The 18254-nt window shown below is 53.4% G+C and overlaps 1 protein-coding gene across 1 annotated transcript in view; it reads right to left on the bottom strand.

Annotated features, from left to right (window-relative positions):
• LOC139562569 (AN1-type zinc finger protein 4-like) overlaps positions 1 to 18254 on the bottom strand; it is a 71026-nt gene that overhangs the window by 33947 nt on the left and 18825 nt on the right. Inside the window, exons 5-8 of the mRNA XM_071380343.1 lie at positions 6172 to 6361; positions 5623 to 5779; positions 3019 to 4302; positions 2631 to 2682 (exon numbers count right to left, since the gene is read on the bottom strand). Coding sequence (XP_071236444.1) covers positions 2631 to 2682; positions 3019 to 4302; positions 5623 to 5779; positions 6172 to 6361 — 1683 coding nt within the window. The remainder of the gene's footprint in view (positions 1 to 2630; positions 2683 to 3018; positions 4303 to 5622; positions 5780 to 6171; positions 6362 to 18254) is intronic.

Here is an 18254-nt window from a genome sequence, read left to right as displayed (position 1 = left end):
TAGTGCTAGTTTGACCACCAGAGGGCATCTTTGAGAAGCATATGATAACCTTCAATAGTGGCTGTACTAGAGAATTTAAAACCTTTTTTTGTAAGAACATAGTATATGAGACTGATTTTAAGAAATGTTGCTTAATTAATTTGATTAATATTATGGTGTTTCTATTCCAAGAAAAAAATATGATGCTGTACAACGTGACGTCGGGAGTAGGCTATAGTACTGGGCTATTTAGCTAAAGGAATCCCTGTGTCGTGCGGGCACGCAGGAGACCGGGGTTCAATTCCCCGATGGGGAGGAAGGAGTAGGCTGTCCTTGTAAATAAGAAATTGTTTTTAACTGACTTGCCTTGTTAAATAAAGGTTACACTAAGAGCATAACATTTCTACACCCTAATTGTAGTCTAACCAATAACCAAACAGAGATTCAGTCAAAATAAAATCTCATTGATTTATCAAGACCAGTCCACATGCTTGTCTCAGAGCAGCGCGAAACGGTGCTAAAATAGTTGTAGGCTAATGCTTCAAATGCTATTGCTTCTAACTTCAATATGCTCTTTAAATAAATAAAGACCTACACCACTTTTAACAGCACATTACTCAACACTAGAGAGACTCATGTCGCCTATGGTAGGCCTACAGTATATTGAAAAGTATGACGTGACTCTCGCCAATAATCACATATAGAGGATTGGAAGATTCTAAATTAAAACCAAAAGCCGCCTCATGGGTCTCCCAGTGGTGGCCGGCACGGGTATCTGTAGCAACGCATTTTGCATTGCAATGCAGTAACTTAGACAGCTGCGCCACTGGGGAGGCCCCATTCACAAAGTATCAAAATACAGAGAGGTGTTGGTAGAGGTTTATTGTCCAACTAATAGCCCATAATGGGCTATTATAATAGTGTACATGGTGTCCAGGTCAGAATACCCAAAACATTTATTTATTAAAGACTATCAGAAAGAATTTTGGTACTTATTTATTTTGATCCAAAGCCATGAATGAGTGAGTCACTCAGCTTTATGTAGGTGCCGCTATGACTATGCCATCAACTTGATAACATATAACGATATTTGAGGTTATTTTGTAAAAAAAAAAAAAAAAGTGATAGAAACACTGGGCCAATTGTGCGCCGTCCTATGGGACTCCCAATCACGGTCAGATGTGATACATAATAATAATACTTTTTGTTGTATTATTTGTTTTGTCTTTTACGGTGGATTAAACTGAATTGCAACCAATCACGGCCGGTTGTGATACAGCCAACCTAACTAAGAAATACATTTGACTATAGAATTCTCCCCCTACCCTCCTTCTAGGCAAGTCTATTGTCCAGCTACCTGCTAATAGCCATAAAGGCGCTGTACAACGTGACCATGTGTGTTTAAAAGAGTATTTTCCAGTAAGCAACAATTTGTTTACCTTCATGAGGCAACTTCGACCTAATATTTCTGTAATTCAGTGATATTTCTTCCCATAGTAATTCATTATGGATCCATAACTAAATGAACGTCTGCATTTTGGAAAAGTATTTTTATCATTATTTTATTAACGAAAGCATAAAGATACCATTATTAGTTACATTGTTTTAGTTTGAACGTGCAGACTGGCACTAAGAACAGCGGAAACGTTTCCCAAGTCTGCACCATTATTAGTGCAATGCCCCTTAAAGTGTTGCTCTGTGCTACCGAGTGTGGCGGGGTGGGGGTCCACCGCCTCCCCCTCCCTTCCTCCCTTCCCCATGGGCTAGGTCCGTCTTCTGTGCACGGCTCTGCGGCCCATCCCGTGCCCCCTGCCCTCGTGCCTTGAACCTCGTGCGCTTTCAGTGGATACAGCTGAAGAACTGCAAGGCAATCCCACTGTGAGCCATGACCAATATATATTGTCCTGGTAATAACAGGGTTAATAATATATATGTGAGAATATCCAAGGGGCTTTAATTTAATTCTAAATTAATAATAAATCGCTTGGTTTAAAAAATAATATTTGAGATGATTTCGTTTTCAAATAACGTAAAATGAGCGACAAAAAGGCCATCCTTGAACGTGGAGTGAGACATTGTTACTAATTTGTAAATACAGCCTGTTTGTTATTTATAATTATTTCCGTTTGGAGGGAGAGAAACCAAAAACCTACAGTCATCTCATGGGTCTTCCAGTCAGGAGTGGCCTACAGTACGACAGTAAGAGAAAAAGAATCCTAACAAAATAAAAACCTCAAAATAAAAACCTTACTAAAACCACCACAACAGTTTTAGTAAGTAATACTGAGGTCGTGCACAATTATCAGTTTATATTTAGGTTTATGTCACCCATTCATTGTCAGTTAGAGACACAGTAGGACCCAAAAGCATAATAAGTACTCTAACTCCTCCTTGTGCTGGTCTGGAGCAATGAAGTGGTGACGCAGGGTACCGTACTAAACCACAAATGACCTCTAAGTACCGCAGCATAATCACAAAACTTTCAGTGGAGCAACCACCGTAGCTCTCTAGGAACAGGGTTGGAGAGGCCTACCCTAGTATATAATGAACAACTTCTAATTGGGGCCTCATTTGAAATGGCATGCTATTCTCTAGTGCAGTAATTGGGACTCCTTTTGAGCAGACCTGGATCCCTGGGTTTTCCCACTCACCTAGTCTCCTTATTGAACTGGAGCCTCCAGCTGATCCCAGGCTGTTGGGTGCCTGGAACAATGAGAGGTTTCAGACCAGGTCAATACAAGGATATCAACACCACCTGGGTATCAGTCTGTTTAGCCATCATTCCACTCCTTATCATGCTAAACATTGTTTGGCAATGACACAGTAGGAGTGGAATGTTAGCAAACAGGTTAGATTTCAGGCTACGCACAAACTATATAGTGAACAAGAGTACTGTACCTCACAATACAACACACTATCATTGTGCTGCTTTGATTTGCTCATTTCTATTTAGGCAGTTCAGCAAGTCCTTATTTGTGGATAGTAACCATTTTCCTGCCTAGCTGGGTTGTATATCAATAGTCTGTCCTCATGACTCACCATGTAAGAGGCGGTCGCTCTGTGTAGTGGGGACATCCGTCGGATCAGGTCCTCCTGGAGCAGCTGGATGTTGGCTTGTAGGGAGGGGGCCGTAGAGCCTAGCATGCCCAGCCTGGAGGCCCCAACAGCGGGCAGCTCCAACCCGAATCCCAGGCTCTGTCCCAGGCCTTCCCTGCTGCTGCTGACTGGGGTCCTGGAGGAAGAGGACAGGGAGGCCAGGAGCTCTGTGTTGCTGAGGGACCCGAGAGGGTTCTTACAGGCCTGGTTGGCCAGCTTGGTGATGCCCCGTGCCTCACTTGTACTCATCATCTCCAGCCGCTTGCCTGGGGAGTCCATCTTGATGCCTCGCAGATGAGAGCCACTTGGAAGAGAGGAGGGGAGAGGTGGAGCAGGGGAGAAGAGAGTGGTGGGGCGGGAGGAGGAGGGGGGATTGGATTGTAGGGTTGGCGTTACTGAGCCTGTGAATTCAAAGGGTTGTGGTAGTTTCCATCTACTAGAGGGGGAAGATGAAGAGGGGAAAGGAGAGTCGGGTAAATGATCAAGGGTGTTGCCTATTAACTGTGTCCTCTGACCTTTGCAGGCTAACCTATCAGAACCACCCATAGCCCAGTTGTTTAAAGAGTTCATCCCCTCAGCTTGGGAGAGGAGAGAGGGGGTGGAGGAGAGCTGGTGCTCTGCTCTAACCCCCAGGGGTCCTAGCCCATCCAACCCGCACAAACCCTCCTCTGGCTGGGTAGAGATGTCCAGGATGAGAGGGTCTGTGAGCAGGTTTCCGTACAGAGCTCCAGGCGGTGTGGGCTCCAGCAGGCTTGCAACCTCTTCCAGCAACTCCAGCCCCAGTGCCTCTCCTCTGGAGTCAGGCAGCTCCACTGTCCCCTCAGCCTGCCCCCTGCTGGGGAGTGCGGGGAGCTGCGGGTACACACAGTCCCTCATGAGCCTGGTGCTGCCGATGTCCAACCGGGACACTTTAGGAGGGGGCCGGATCGACTTGAGGCTGGTCTCCCATGACTCCTCTTCCTGAAGCATGTAACAGGACGAGGAAGAGAAATAGGGCGGCGCCTGGCCACTGATTGACAGGTGGGTGGCGGAGGTAGTAGCAACGGGAGGAGAGGGAGTTGCGGATCCCTGGTCCCTGATTGGAGGTAAGTGTAAGGCGGAGTGGCGGGATTGGTTGATCTGGGGCAGGACACGGAAGAGGCGGTGGTGTCTGGGGAGCCCCAGAAAGTTGCCGCAGGGCCGGGCACCGACGGGTGACAGAGGTTTCAACTTGGCAGACTTCTTAGGCTGGGGGAAGACAGAGAAAGTCATACAGCGTGTTTGAGGGGATCAGTTCGAGCAAGGGGAGGCAGAGAATTACTCATTTTGATAAGAAAATTAGTAATTATTTTAGATGCAAGTTGATTCGTAAATCACAGAGTCGTCACCTAGACTTGCATTTTGAAGGTTTAGGTTGCCGTTAAGCACTTTGCCAATAAAATTATTTGGATAATAAAGACGTCGATACTCGACTATCCTAACCGTGTTAACTTCTCTGGGATAGGTGGCAGTATTTTCACATCCAGATGAAACACTTGTCCAAAGTAAACTGCCTGCTACTCAGGCCCAGAAGCTAAGATGTGCATATTATTAGTAGATTTGGATAGAAAGCACTCTGAAGTTTCTAAAACTGTTTGAATCATGTCTGAGTATAACAGAACTTATTTGGCAGGCAAAACCCCAAGGACAAAACATTCAGATTTTTCTTTTTTGAGGTCACTCTTTTCAATGAGTATTCATTGGGAATCCAGATTTCTAAGGGACCTTCTTGCAGTTCCTATCGCTTCCACTGGATGTCAACAGTCTTTAGAAATTGGTTGAGGTTTTTCCTTTGAGAAATGAAGAAGTAGCACTGTTCAGAATGAGGCTCGAGGGAAGTGTACTCTTTGTTAGAGGCGCGTGACCTGAAAGCTAGCTACACTTTGTTTTCCTCCGGTATTGAACACAGATCATCCTGTCTTAAATTTGATCTATTATTTACATTAAAAAATACCTAAAGTAGTATTACATAAGTAGTTTGAAATGTGTTGAACAAAGCTTACAGGTAACTTATGAGATATTTTGTAGTCACATTGCGCAAGTTGGAACCGGTATTTTTCTGGATCAAACGCGCCAAATAAATGGACATTTTGGATATCGACGGAATTACTCGAACAAAAGGACCATTTGTGATGTTTATGGGACATATTGGAGTGCCAACAGAAGAAGCTCGTCAAAGGCATGAATTATATCTTTATTTCTGCGTTTTGCGTCGCGCCTGGAGGGTTGAAATAGGATTGTCTGTGTTTGTTTACTGGGGTGATGTCATCAGATAATAGCATCGTTTGCTTTCCCCGTAAAGCATTTTTGAAATCTGACATGTTGGCTGGATTCACAACAAGTGTAGCTTTAATTTGGTGTATTGCATGTGTGATTTCATGAAAGTTTAATTTCTATAGTAATTTATTTGAATTTGGCGCTCTGATTTTTCACTGGACGTTGGCCTAGCGTCCCACATATCCCAGAGAGGTTAATGGATAGAGAATAATGACATCCTAAGGAAAGAACTAGAAAGTAAAATCCATCTACCTTCTTGTTGATGTTCATGTCCTCCATCTTGGCTTTGAGTAGCTTCATCTTGTTCATGGTGATAGAGTTCTCCAGGGACAGCTGTCCCAAAGCCAAGCCCCCCGTCTCCTCGTCGTCGTCCTCCTCCTCCGTGTACATGTTGTACACTGAGCCTCCACTGGAACACACACGGACACCAAGACACACACATTAACGACTTGGACAGAAAATGCAAAGATCACACATGGACAGGACTTTCACGGGGGAAGAGATCAACAGCTAACAGAGAGAAATATATCCTGTTCTGAACTGTCCTAAACTACTTTAGTCCACAATGTCGTCACACATTCACCAGTCCTGACATTGACCAGATATTTGAGGAAGAATATAAACCAGGTCTATTTTTAGACTGTCTCTGTGTAGAACTGTCATTTTAATGACGTATTGTTGACATGCTGGCCCTAAACCTAAACAATTTAATTCCCTATGCTTAACCTTTGGACCTGCCACCTACTCTTCCTAATAAAACACACGGATCTAAAATCTGTATATCGTCTCAGAGTGACTCACCTGAGTGATTCTGAGACAGGGGTCAGAGTTCCATCGCCTCGGTCGACGACCCGGAAGAAGCTGAGCTGGTCTCCCTCTCGGTACACCAGGAAAGTGACCTGCTTGCTGCTAGGCAGACTCTTATCCCAGCCCTCCTCCCTGCCTCCCTCCATTACCTCCACCATATCCTTCATTGGGTCCTCAACAGGCACTGAAGGAGAGAGAAACATGCTTCTACATCTACATTTCTTGCTGAAATGGGTTTCAGGCTGGGTTTCTGTACAACAGTTTGTGACATCGGCTGATGTAAAAAGGGCTTAATAAATACATTTGATTGAACACGTAAGCCAGTCAGTCAGCCAGCCACTCAGTCAGTCAGTCAGTCAGTCAGCCAGCCACCCAGTCAGTCAGTCAGCCAGCCACCCAGTCAGTCAGTCAGCCAGCCACCCAGTCAGTCAGTCAGCCAGCCACCCAGTCAGTCAGTCAGCCAGCCACCCAGTCAGCCAGCCACTCAGTCAGTCAGCCACTCAGTCAGTCAGCCACTCAGTCAGTCAGCCACTCAGTCAGTCAGCCACTCAGTCAGTCAGCCACTCAGTCAGTCAGCCACTCACTCAGTCAGCCACTCACTCAGTCAGCCAGCCGGCCACCCACTCAGTCAGCCAGCCGGCCACCCACTCAGTCAGCCAGCCGGCCACCCACTCAGTCAGCCAGCCGGCCACCCACTCAGTCAGCCAGCCGGCCACCCACTCAGTCAGCCAGCCGGCCACCCACTCAGTCAGCCAGTCGGCCACCCACTCAGTCAGCCAGCCGGCCACCCACTCAGTCAGCCAGCCGGCCACCCACTCAGTCAGCCAGCCGGCCACCCACTCAGTCAGCCAGCCGGCCACCCACTCAGTCAATCAGCCGGCCGTCAGTCAGCCGGCCACCCACTCAGTCTGTCGGCCGGCCACCCACTCAGTCTGTCGGCCGGCCACCCACTCAGTCAGTCGGCCGGCCACCCACTCAGTCAGTCGGCCGGCCAGCCACTCAGTCAGTCGGCCGGCCAGCCACTCAGTCAGTCGGCCGGCCAGCCACTCAGTCAGTCGGCCGGCCAGCCACTCAGTCAGTCGGCCGGCCAGCCACTCAGTCAGTCGGCCGGCCAGCCACTCAGTCAGTCGGCCGGCCAGCCACTCAGTCAGTCGGCCGGCCAGCCACTCAGTCAGTCGGCCGGCCAGCCACTCAGTCAGTCGGCCGGCCAGCCACTCAGTCAGTCAGTCAGTCAGCCAGCCACTCAGTCAGTCAGCCAGCCACTCAGTCAGTCAGCCAGCCACTCAGTCAGCCAGCCACTAAGTCAGCCAGCCACTAAGTCAGCCAGCCACTCACTCAGCCAGCCACTCACTCAGCCAGCCACTCACTCAGCCAGCCACTCACTCACTCACTCACTCAGCCAGCCACTCACTCACTCAGCCAGCCACTCACTCAGCCAGCCACTCACTCAGCCAGCCAGCCATTCACTCAGCCACTCGCTCAGCCAGCCACTCGCTCAGCCAGCCACTCGCTCAGCCAGCCACTCGCTCAGCCAGCCACTCGCTCAGCCAGCCACTCGCTCAGCCAGCCACTCGCTCAGCCAGCCACTCGCTCAGCCAGCCACTCAGCCAGTCAGCCACTCAGTCAGTCAGTCAGCCACTCAGTCAGTCAGTCAGCCACTCAGTCAGTCAGTCAGTCAGTCAGCCACTCACTCACTCAGTCAGTCAGCCACTCACTCACTCAGTCAGTCAGTCAGAAAAGCCACTCAGTCAGCCGGCCACTCAGTCAGCCGGCCACTCAGTCAGTCAGCCAGCCACTCGCTCAGCCAGCCACTCGCTCAGCCAGCCACTCGCTCAGCCAGCCACTCGCTCAGCCAGCCACTCGCTCAGCCAGCCACTCACTCAGCCAGCCACTCACTCAGCCAGCCACTCACTCAGCCAGCCACTCACTCAGCCAGCCACTCACTCAGCCAGCCACTCACTCAGCCAGCCACTCACTCAGCCAGCCACTCACTCAGCCAGCCACTCACTCAGCCAGCCACTCACTCAGCCAGCCACTCACTCAGCCAGCCACTCACTCAGCCAGCCACTCACTCAGCCAGCCACTCACTCAGCCAGCCATTCACTCAGCCAGCCACTCACTCAGCCAGACACTCACTCAGCCAGACACTCACTCAGCCAGCCACTCACTCAGCCAGCCACTCACTCAGCCAGCCACTCACTCAGCCAGCCACTCAGTCAGTCAGTCAGTCAGTCAGCCAGTCAGTCAGTCAGCCACTCAGTCAGTCAGTCAGTCAGTCAGTCAGCCACTCACTCACTCAGTCAGTCAGTCAGAAAAGCCACTCAGTCAGTCAGTCAGCCAGCCACTCAGTCAGTCAGCCACTCACTCACTCACTCACTCAGTCAGTCAGTCAGTCAGTCGGCCGGCCACTCAGTCAGTCAGTCAGCCGGCCACTCAGTCAGCCGGCCACTCAGTCAGCCGGCCACTCAGTCAGCCAGCCAGCCACTCAGTCAGCCAGCCAGCCACTCAGTCAGCCAGCCAGCCACTCAGTCAGCCAGCCAGCCACTCAGTCAGCCAGCCAGCCAGCCACTCAGTCAGCCAGCCAGCCACTCAGTCAGCCAGCCAGCCACTCAGTCAGCCAGCCAGCCACTCACTCAGCCAGACACTCACTCAGCCAGCCATCACTCAGCCAGACACTCACTCAGCCAGACACTCACTCAGCCAGACACTCACTCAGCCAGACACTCACTCAGCCAGCCTCTCACTCAGCCAGCCTCTCACTCAGCCAGCCACTCACTCAGCCAGCCACTCACTCAGCCAGCCACTCACTCAGCCAGCCACTCACTCAGCCAGCCACTCACTCACTCAGCCAGCCACTCAGTCAGCCAGCCACTCACTCAGCCAGCCACTCACTCAGTCAGTCAGTCAGCCACTCACTCAGTCAGTCAGCCACTCACTCAGTCAGTCAGCCACTCACTCACTCAGTCAGTCAGCCAGCCACTCAGCCAGCCACTCAGTCAGTCAGCCAGCCACTCAGTCAGTCAGTCAGCCAGCCACTCAGTCAGCCACTCATTGAGTCAGCCAGCCACTCAGTCAGTCAGTCAGTCAGTCACTCACTCACTCAGTCAGTCAGTCAGTCAGCCACTCACTCAGTCAGTCAGTCAGCCACTCACTCAGTCAGTCAGTCAGTCAGCCACTCACTCAGTCAGTCAGTCAGCCACTCACTCAGTCAGTCAGTCAGCCAGCCACTCAGTCAGCCACTAAGTCAGTCAGCCAGCCACTCAGTCAGCCACTCAGTCAGCCACTCAGTCAGCCACTCAGTCAGCCACTCAGTCAGTCAGTCAGTCAGCCACTCACTCACTCACTCACTCAGTCAGTCAGCCACTCACTCAGTCAGTCAGATACTCACTCACTCAGTCAGCCAGCCACCCACTCAGTCAGTCAATCAGTCAGTCAGCCAGCCACTCACTCAGTCAGCCACCCACTCAGTCAGTCAGTCAGCCACCCACTCAGTCAGTCAGCCACCCACTCAGTCAGTCAGTCAGCCACCCACTCAGTCAGTCAGTCAGCCACCCACTCAGTCAGTCAGTCAGCCACCCACTCAGCCAGTCAGTCAGCCACTCACTCACTCAGCCAGTCAGTCAGTCAGCCACTCACTCACTCAGTCAGTCAGCCACTCACTCAGTCAGTCAGTCAGCCACTCACTCAGTCAGCCACTCACTCAGTCAGTCAGCCACTCACTCAGTCAGTCAGCCACTCACTCACTCAGTCAGTCAGCCAGCCACTCAGCCAGCCACTCAGTCAGTCAGCCAGCCACTCAGTCAGTCAGCCAGCCAGTCAGCCAGCCAGCCACTCAGTCAGCCACTCATTGAGTCAGCCAGCCACTCACTCACTCAGTCAGTCAGCCACTCACTCAGTCAGTCAGTCAGTCACTCACTCAGTCAGCCACTCACTCAGTCAGTCAGCCACTCACTCAGTCAGTCAGCCACTCACTCACTCACTCAGTCAGTCAGCCAGCCACTCAGCCAGCCACTCAGTCAGTCAGCCAGCCACTCAGTCAGTCAGCCAGCCACTCAGTCAGTCAGTCAGCCACTCACTCACTCAGTCAGTCAGTCAGTCAGTCAGTCACTCAGTCAGTCAGTCAGCCACTCACTCAGTCAGTCAGCCACTCACTCACTCAGTCAGTCAGTCAGTCAGCCAGCCACTCAGTCAGCCACTCAGTCAGTCAGCCAGCCACTCAGTCAGTCAGCCACTCACTCACTCACTCACTCAGTCAGTCAGCCACTCACTCAGTCAGTCAGATACTCACTCACTCAGTCAGCCAGCCACCCACTCAGTCAGTCAGTCAATCAGTCAGTCAGTCAGCCACTCACTCAGTCAGTCAGCCACTCACTCAGTCAGCCACCCACTCAGTCAGTCAGTCAGCCACCCACTCAGTCAGTCAGCCACCCACTCAGTCAGTCAGTCAGCCACCCACTCAGTCAGTCAGTCAGCCACCCACTCAGTCAGTCAGTCAGCCACCCACTCAGCCAGTCAGTCAGCCACTCACTCAGCCAGTCAGTCAGTCAGCCACTCACTCAGTCAGTCAGTCAGCCACTCACTCAGTCAGTCAGTCAGCCACTCACTCAGTCAGTCAGTCAGCCACTCACTCAGTCAGTCAGCCAGCCACTCACTCAGTCAGTCAGCCACTCAGTCAGTCAGTCAGCCACTCACTCAGTCAGTCAGTCACTCACTAAGTCAGTCAGCCACTCACTCACTAAGTCAGTCAGCCACTCACTCACTAAGTCAGTCAGCCACTCACTCAGTCAGTCAGATACTCACTCACTCAGTCAGCCATCCACTCAGTCAGCCAGCCACCCACTCAGTCAGTCAGTCAGTCACCCACTCAGTCAGTCAGCCAGCCACTCAGTCAGTCAGTCAGCCACCCACTCAGTCAGCCAGCCAGCCAGTCAGCCAGCCAGCCACCAAGTCAGCCAGCTCACTCACTCAGCCAGCCACTCACTCACTCAGCCAGCCACTCACTCACTCAGCCAGCCACTCACTCACTCAGCCAGCCACTCACTCAGCCAGCCACTCACTCACTCAGCCAGCCACTCATTCACTCAGCCAGCCACTCACTCACTCAGCCAGCCACTCATTCACTCAGCCAGCCACTCATTCACTCAGCCAGCCACTCACTCACTCAGCCAGCCACTCATTCACTCAGCCAGCCACTCACTCAGCCAGCCACTCACTCAGCCAGCCACTCACTCACTCACTCACTCACTCAGCCAGCCACTCACTCACTCACTCACTCACTCACTCACTCACTCACTCAGCCAGCCACTCACTCAGCCACTCACTCAGTCAGTCACTCAGTCAGTCAGCCAGCCACTCAGTCAGTCACTCAGTCAGCCACTCACTCAGTCAGTCAGTCACTCACTCACTCACTCAGCCAGCCAGCCACTCACTCAGTCAGTCAGTCAGTCAGCCACTCACTCAGTCAGTCAGTCAGCCACTCACTCAGTCAGTCAGTCAGTCAGCCAGCCACTCAGTCAGCCACTCAGTCAGTCAGCCAGCCACTCAGTCAGCCACTCAGTCAGCCACTCAGTCAGCCACTCAGTCAGTCAGCCAGCCACTCAGTCAGTCAGTCAGTCAGCCACTCACTCACTCACTCAGTCAGTCAGCCACTCACTCAGTCAGTCAGATACTCACTCACTCAGTCAGCCAGCCACCCACTCAGTCAGTCAATCAGTCAGTCAGCCAGCCACTCACTCAGTCAGTCAGCCACTCACTCAGTCAGCCACCCACTCAGCCAGTCAGTCAGCCACTCACTCAGCCAGTCAGTCAGTCAGCCACTCACTCACTCAGTCAGTCAGCCACTCACTCACTCAGTCAGTCAGCCACTCAGTCAGTCACCCACTCAGCCACCAAGTCAGCCACTCACTCACTCAGCCAGCCACTCACTCACTCAGCCAGCCACTCATTCACTCAGCCAGCCACTCACTCAGCCAGCCACTCACTCACTCACTCAGCCAGCCACTCACTCACTCAGCCAGCCACTCACTCACTCACTCACTCACTCACTCAGCCAGCCACTCACTCACTCAGCCAGCCACTCACTCAGTCAGTCACTCACTCAGTCAGTCACTCAGTCAGTCAGCCAGCCACTCAGTCAGTCACTCAGTCAGCCACTCAGTCAGCCACTCACTCACTCACTCACTCACTCACTCAGCCAGCCAGTCAGCCAGTCACTCACTCAGTCAGTCAGCCACCCACTCAGTCAGTCAGTCAGTCAGCCACTCACTCAGTCAGTCAGTCAGTCAGCCAGCCACTCAGTCAGCCACTCAGTCAGTCAGCCAGCCACTCAGTCAGCCACTCAGTCAGCCACTCAGTCAGCCACTCAGTCAGCCACTCAGTCAGCCACTCAGTCAGTCAGCCAGCCACTCAGTCAGTCAGTCAGTCAGCCACTCACTCACTCACTCACTCAGTCAGTCAGCCACTCACTCAGTCAGTCAGATACTCACTCACTCAGTCAGCCAGCCACCCACTCAGTCAGTCAATCAGTCAGTCAGCCAGCCACTCACTCAGTCAGTCAGCCACTCACTCAGTCAGCCACCCACTCAGTCAGTCAGTCAGCCACCCACTCAGTCAGTCAGCCACCCACTCAGTCAGTCAGCCACCCACTCAGCCAGTCAGTCAGCCACTCACTCAGCCAGTCAGTCAGTCAGCCACTCACTCACTCAGTCAGTCAGCCACTCACTCACTCAGTCAGTCAGCCACTCAGTCAGTCAGTCAGCCACTCAGTCAGTCAGTCAGCCACTCACTCAGTCAGTCAGTCAGTCAGTCACTCACTCACTAAGTCAGTCAGCCACTCACTCACTAAGTCAGTCAGCCACTCACTCAGTCAGTCAGATACTCACTCACTCAGTCAGCCATCCACTCAGTCAGCCAGCCACCCACTCAGTCAGTCAGTCAGTCTGCCAGCCACCCACTCAGTCAGTCAGCCACTCACTCAGTCAGTCAGCCACTCACTCAGTCAGTCAGTCAGCCACCCACTCAGTCAGTAAGTCAGCCACTCAGTCAGCCAGCCAGCCACCCAGCCAGCCACCAAGTCAGCCAGCCACTCACTCACTCAGCCAGCCACTCACTCACTCAGCCAGCCACTCACTCACTCAGCCAGCCACTCACTCACTCAGCCAGCCACTCACTCACTCAGCCAGCCACTCATTCACTCAGCCAGCCACTCACTCAGCCAGCCACTCACTCACTCAGCCAGCCACTCACTCAGTCAGTCACTCACTCAGTCAGCCAGCCACTCAGTCAGCCACTCAGTCAGTCACTCAGTCAGTCAGCCAGCCACTCAGTCAGTCAGTCAGTCAGTCAGCCACTCACTCAGTCAGTCAGTCAGTCAGCCACTCACTCAGTCAGTCAGTCAGCCACTCACTCAGTCAGTCAGTCAGCCACTCACTCAGTCAGTCAGTCAGTCAGTCAGCCAGCCACTCAGTCAGTCAGCCAGCCACTCAGTCAGTCAGCCAGCCACTCAGTCAGTCAGTCAGCCACTCACTCAGTCAGTCAGATACTCACTCACTCAGTCAGCCAGCCACCCACTCAGCCAGCCACTCACTCAGTCAGTCAGTCAGTCAGCCACTCACTCAGTCAGTCAGTCAGCCACTCACTCAGTCAGTCAGTCAGTCAGCCAGCCACTCAGTCAGCCACTCAGTCAGTCAGCCAGCCACTCAGTCAGCCACTCAGTCAGCCACTCAGTCAGTCAGCCAGCCACTCAGTCAGTCAGTCAGTCAGCCACTCACTCACTCACTCAGTCAGTCAGCCACTCACTCAGTCAGTCAGATACTCACTCACTCAGTCAGCCAGCCACCCACTCAGTCAGTCAGCCAGCCAGCTCACTCAGTCAGTCAGCCACTCACTCAGTCAGCCACCCACTCAGTCAGTCAGTCAGCCACTCACTCAGCCAGTCAGTCAGTCAGCCACTCAGCTCACTCAGTCAGTCAGCCACTCACTCAGTCAGTCAGTCAGCCACTCACGTCAGTCAGCCACACTCAGCCAGCCACAGTCAGCCACTCACTCAGTCAGCCAGCCAGCTCACTCAGCTCAGCCAGCCACTCATTCAGTCAGTCAGCCAGCCACTCAGTCAGTCAGCCAGCCACTCACTCACTCAGCTCAGCCAGCCACTCACTCACTCAGCCAGCCACTCACTCACTCACTCACTCAGCCAGCCACTCACTCACTCACTCAGCCAGCCACTCTCAGTCAGTCAGTCCACTCAGTCAGTCAGCCAGCCACTCAGTCAGTCACTCAGTCAGCCACTCAGTCAGCCAGCTCAGCTCAGCTCACTCAGCTCAGCTCACTCAGCCAGCCAGTCAGCCAGTCACTCACTCAGTCAGTCAGCCACTCACTCAGTCAGTCAGTCAGTCAGCCACTCACTCAGTCAGTCAGTCAGTCAGCCAGCCACTCAGTCAGCCACTCAGTCAGTCAGCCAGCCACTCAGTCAGCCACTCAGTCAGCCACTCAGTCAGCCACTCAGTCAGCCACTCAGTCAGCCACTCAGTCAGTCAGCCAGCCACTCAGTCAGTCAGTCAGTCAGCCACTCACTCACTCACTCACTCAGTCAGTCAGCCACTCACTCAGTCAGTCAGATACTCACTCACTCAGTCAGCCAGCCACCCACTCAGTCAGTCAATCAGTCAGTCAGCCAGCCACTCACTCAGTCAGTCAGCCACTCACTCAGTCAGCCACCCACTCAGTCAGTCAGTCAGCCACCCACTCAGTCAGTCAGCCACCCACTCAGTCAGTCAGCCACCCACTCAGCTCAGTCAGTCAGCCACTCACTCAGCCAGTCAGTCAGTCAGCCACTCACTCACTCAGTCAGTCAGCCACTCACTCACTCAGTCAGTCAGCCACTCAGTCAGTCAGTCAGCCACTCAGTCAGTCAGTCAGCCACTCACTCAGTCAGTCAGTCAGTCAGTCACTCACTCACTAAGTCAGTCAGCCACTCACTCACTAAGTCAGTCAGCCACTCACTCAGTCAGTCAGATACTCACTCACTCAGTCAGCCATCCACTCAGTCAGCCAGCCACCCACTCAGTCAGTCAGTCAGTCTGCCAGCCACCCACTCAGTCAGTCAGCCACTCACTCAGTCAGTCAGCCACTCACTCAGTCAGTCAGTCAGCCACCCACTCAGTCAGTCAAGTCAGCCACTCAGTCAGCCAGCCAGCCACCCAGCCAGCCACTCAAGTCAGCCAGCCACTCACTCAGCTCAGCCAGCCACTCACTCACTCAGCCAGCCACTCACTCAGTCAGCCAGCCACTCATTCACTCAGCCAGCCACTCACTCAGCCAGCCACTCACTCACTCAGCCAGCCACTCACTCAGTCAGTCACTCACTCAGTCAGCCAGCCACTCAGTCAGCCACTCAGTCAGTCACTCAGTCAGTCAGCCAGCCACTCAGTCAGTCAGTCAGTCAGTCAGCCACTCACTCAGTCAGTCAGTCAGTCAGCCACTCACTCAGTCAGTCAGTCAGCCACTCACTCAGTCAGTCAGTCAGCCACTCACTCAGTCAGTCAGTCAGTCAGTCAGCCAGCCACTCAGTCAGTCAGCCAGCCACTCAGTCAGTCAGCCAGCCACTCAGTCAGTCAGTCAGCCACACTCAGTCAGTCAGATACTCACTCACTCAGTCAGCCAGCCACCCACTCAGCCACTCACTCAGTCAGTCAGTCAGTCAGTCAGTCACTCACTAAGTCAGTCAGCCACTCACTCAGTCAGTCAGATACTCACTCACTCAGTCAGCCAGCCACTCACTCAGTCAGTCAGTCAGCCACCCACTCAGTCAGTCAGTCAGCCACCCACTCAGCCAGTCAGTCAGCCAGCCACTCAGTCAGCCACTCACTCAGTCAGTCAGTCAGTCAGTCAGCCACTCACTCAGCCACTCACTCAGCCACTCACTCAGTCAGCCAGCCACTCACTCACTCAGTCAGTCAGCCACTCAGTCAGTCAGTCAGCCACTCACTCAGTCAGTCAGTCAGTCACTCACTCACTAAGTCAGTCAGCCACTCACTCAGTCAGTCAGCCACTCACTCAGTCAGTCAGATACTCACTCACTCAGTCAGCCAGCCACTCACTCAGTCAGTCAGCCAGCCACCCACTCAGTCAGTCAGTCAGTCTGCCAGCCACCCACTCAGTCAGTCAGCCACTCACTCAGTCAGTCAGCCAGTCACTCAGTCAGCCAGCCACTCAGTCAGTCAGTCAGCCACTCAGTCAGCCAGCCAGCCAGCCAGCCACTCAGTCAGCCAGCCACTCACTCACTCAGCCAGCCACTCACTCACTCAGCCAGCCACTCACTCACTCAGCCAGCCACTCATTCACTCAGCCAGCCACTCATTCACTCAGCCAGCCACTCATTCACTCAGCCAGCCACTCACTCACTCACTCAGCCAGCCACTCACTCACTCACTCAGCCAGCCACTCACTCACTCAGTCAGTCAGCCACTCAGTCAGTCAGCCACTCAGTCAGTCACTCAGTCAGTCAGCCAGCCAGTCAGTCAGTCAGCCACTCACTCAGTCAGTCAGTCAGTCAGCCACTCACTCAGTCAGTCAGTCAGCCACTCACTCAGTCAGTCAGTCAGCCACTCACTCAGTCAGTCAGTCAGTCAGTCAGCCAGCCACTCAGTCAGTCAGCCAGCCACTCAGTCAGTCAGTCAGCCAGCCACTCAGTCAGTCAGTCAGCCACTCACTCAGTCAGTCAGATACTCACTCACTCAGTCAGCCAGCCACCCACTCAGCCACTCACTCAGTCAGTCAGTCAGTCAGTCAGTCACTCACTAAGTCAGTCAGCCACTCACTCAGTCAGTCAGATACTCACTCACTCAGTCAGCCAGCCACTCACTCAGTCAGTCAGTCAGCCACCCACTCAGTCAGTCAGTCAGCCACCCACTCAGCCAGTCAGTCAGCCAGCCACTCAGTCAGCCACTCACTCAGTCAGCCACTCAGTCAGTCAGCCAGCCACTCACTCACTCACTCAGTCAGTCAGCCACTCAGTCAGTCAGTCAGCCACTCACTCAGTCAGCCACTCACTCAGTCAGTCAGTCAGTCAGTCACTCACTAAGTCAGTCAGCCACTCACTCAGTCAGTCAGATACTCACTCACTCAGTCAGCCAGCCACCCACTCAGTCAGTCAGTCAGTCAGCCAGCCACCCACTCAGTCAGTCAGTCAGTCTGCCAGCCACCCAGTCAGTCAGTCTGCCAGCCACTCACTCAGTCAGTCAGTCAGTCTGCCAGCCACTCACTCAGTCAGCCACTCACTCAGTCAGTCAGCCACCCACTCAGTCAGTCAGCCACCCACTCAGTCAGTCAGTCAGCCACCCACTCAGCCAGTCAGTCAGCCAGCCACTCAGTCAGTCAGCCAGCCAGCAACTCAGTCAGCCAGTCAGCCACTCACTCAGTCAGTCAGTCAGCCAGTTAGTCAGTCAGCCAGCCACCCACTCAGTCAGTCAGTCAGCCACCCACCCACTCAGTCAGTCTGCCACCCACCCACTCAGTCAGTCTGCCACCCACCCACTCAGTCAGTCTGCCACCCACCCACTCAGTCAGTCTGCCAACCACCCAGTCAGTCAGCCACTCAGTCAGCCAGCCAGCCACTCAGTCAGACAGCCAGCCACTCAGTCAGCCAGCCAGCCAGCCACTCAGCCAGCCACTCAGCCAGCCACTCAGCCAGCCACTTAGTCAGTCAGTCAGCCACTCAGTCAGTCAGTCAGTCAGTCAGTCAGCCAGCCACTCAGTCAGCCAGCCGGCCACTCAGCCAGCCACTCAGTCAGCCAGCCGGCCACTCAGCCAGCCACTCAGTCAGTCAGTCAGTCAGCCACTCAGTCAGTCAGTCAGTCAGTCAGTCAGTCAGTCAGCCACTCAGTCAGTCAGTCAGTCAGTCAGCCACTCAGTCAGTCAGCCAGCTCTCAGTCAGCCAGCCACTCAGTCAGCCAGCCAGCCACTCAGTCAGTCAGTCAGCCAGCCGGCCACCCTCTCAGTCAGTCAGCCAGCCGGCCACCCACTCAGTCAGCCAGCCACTCAGTCAGCCAGCCAGCCACTCAGCCAGCCACTCAGCCAGC

The sequence above is a fragment of the Salvelinus alpinus genome, chromosome 32 (assembly GCF_045679555.1).
Source record: "Salvelinus alpinus chromosome 32, SLU_Salpinus.1, whole genome shotgun sequence".
Taxonomy (NCBI): domain Eukaryota; kingdom Metazoa; phylum Chordata; class Actinopteri; order Salmoniformes; family Salmonidae; genus Salvelinus; species Salvelinus alpinus.
Note: the sequence above shows the minus strand (reverse complement) of the source record. Positions and strands in the feature narration are given on the sequence as shown.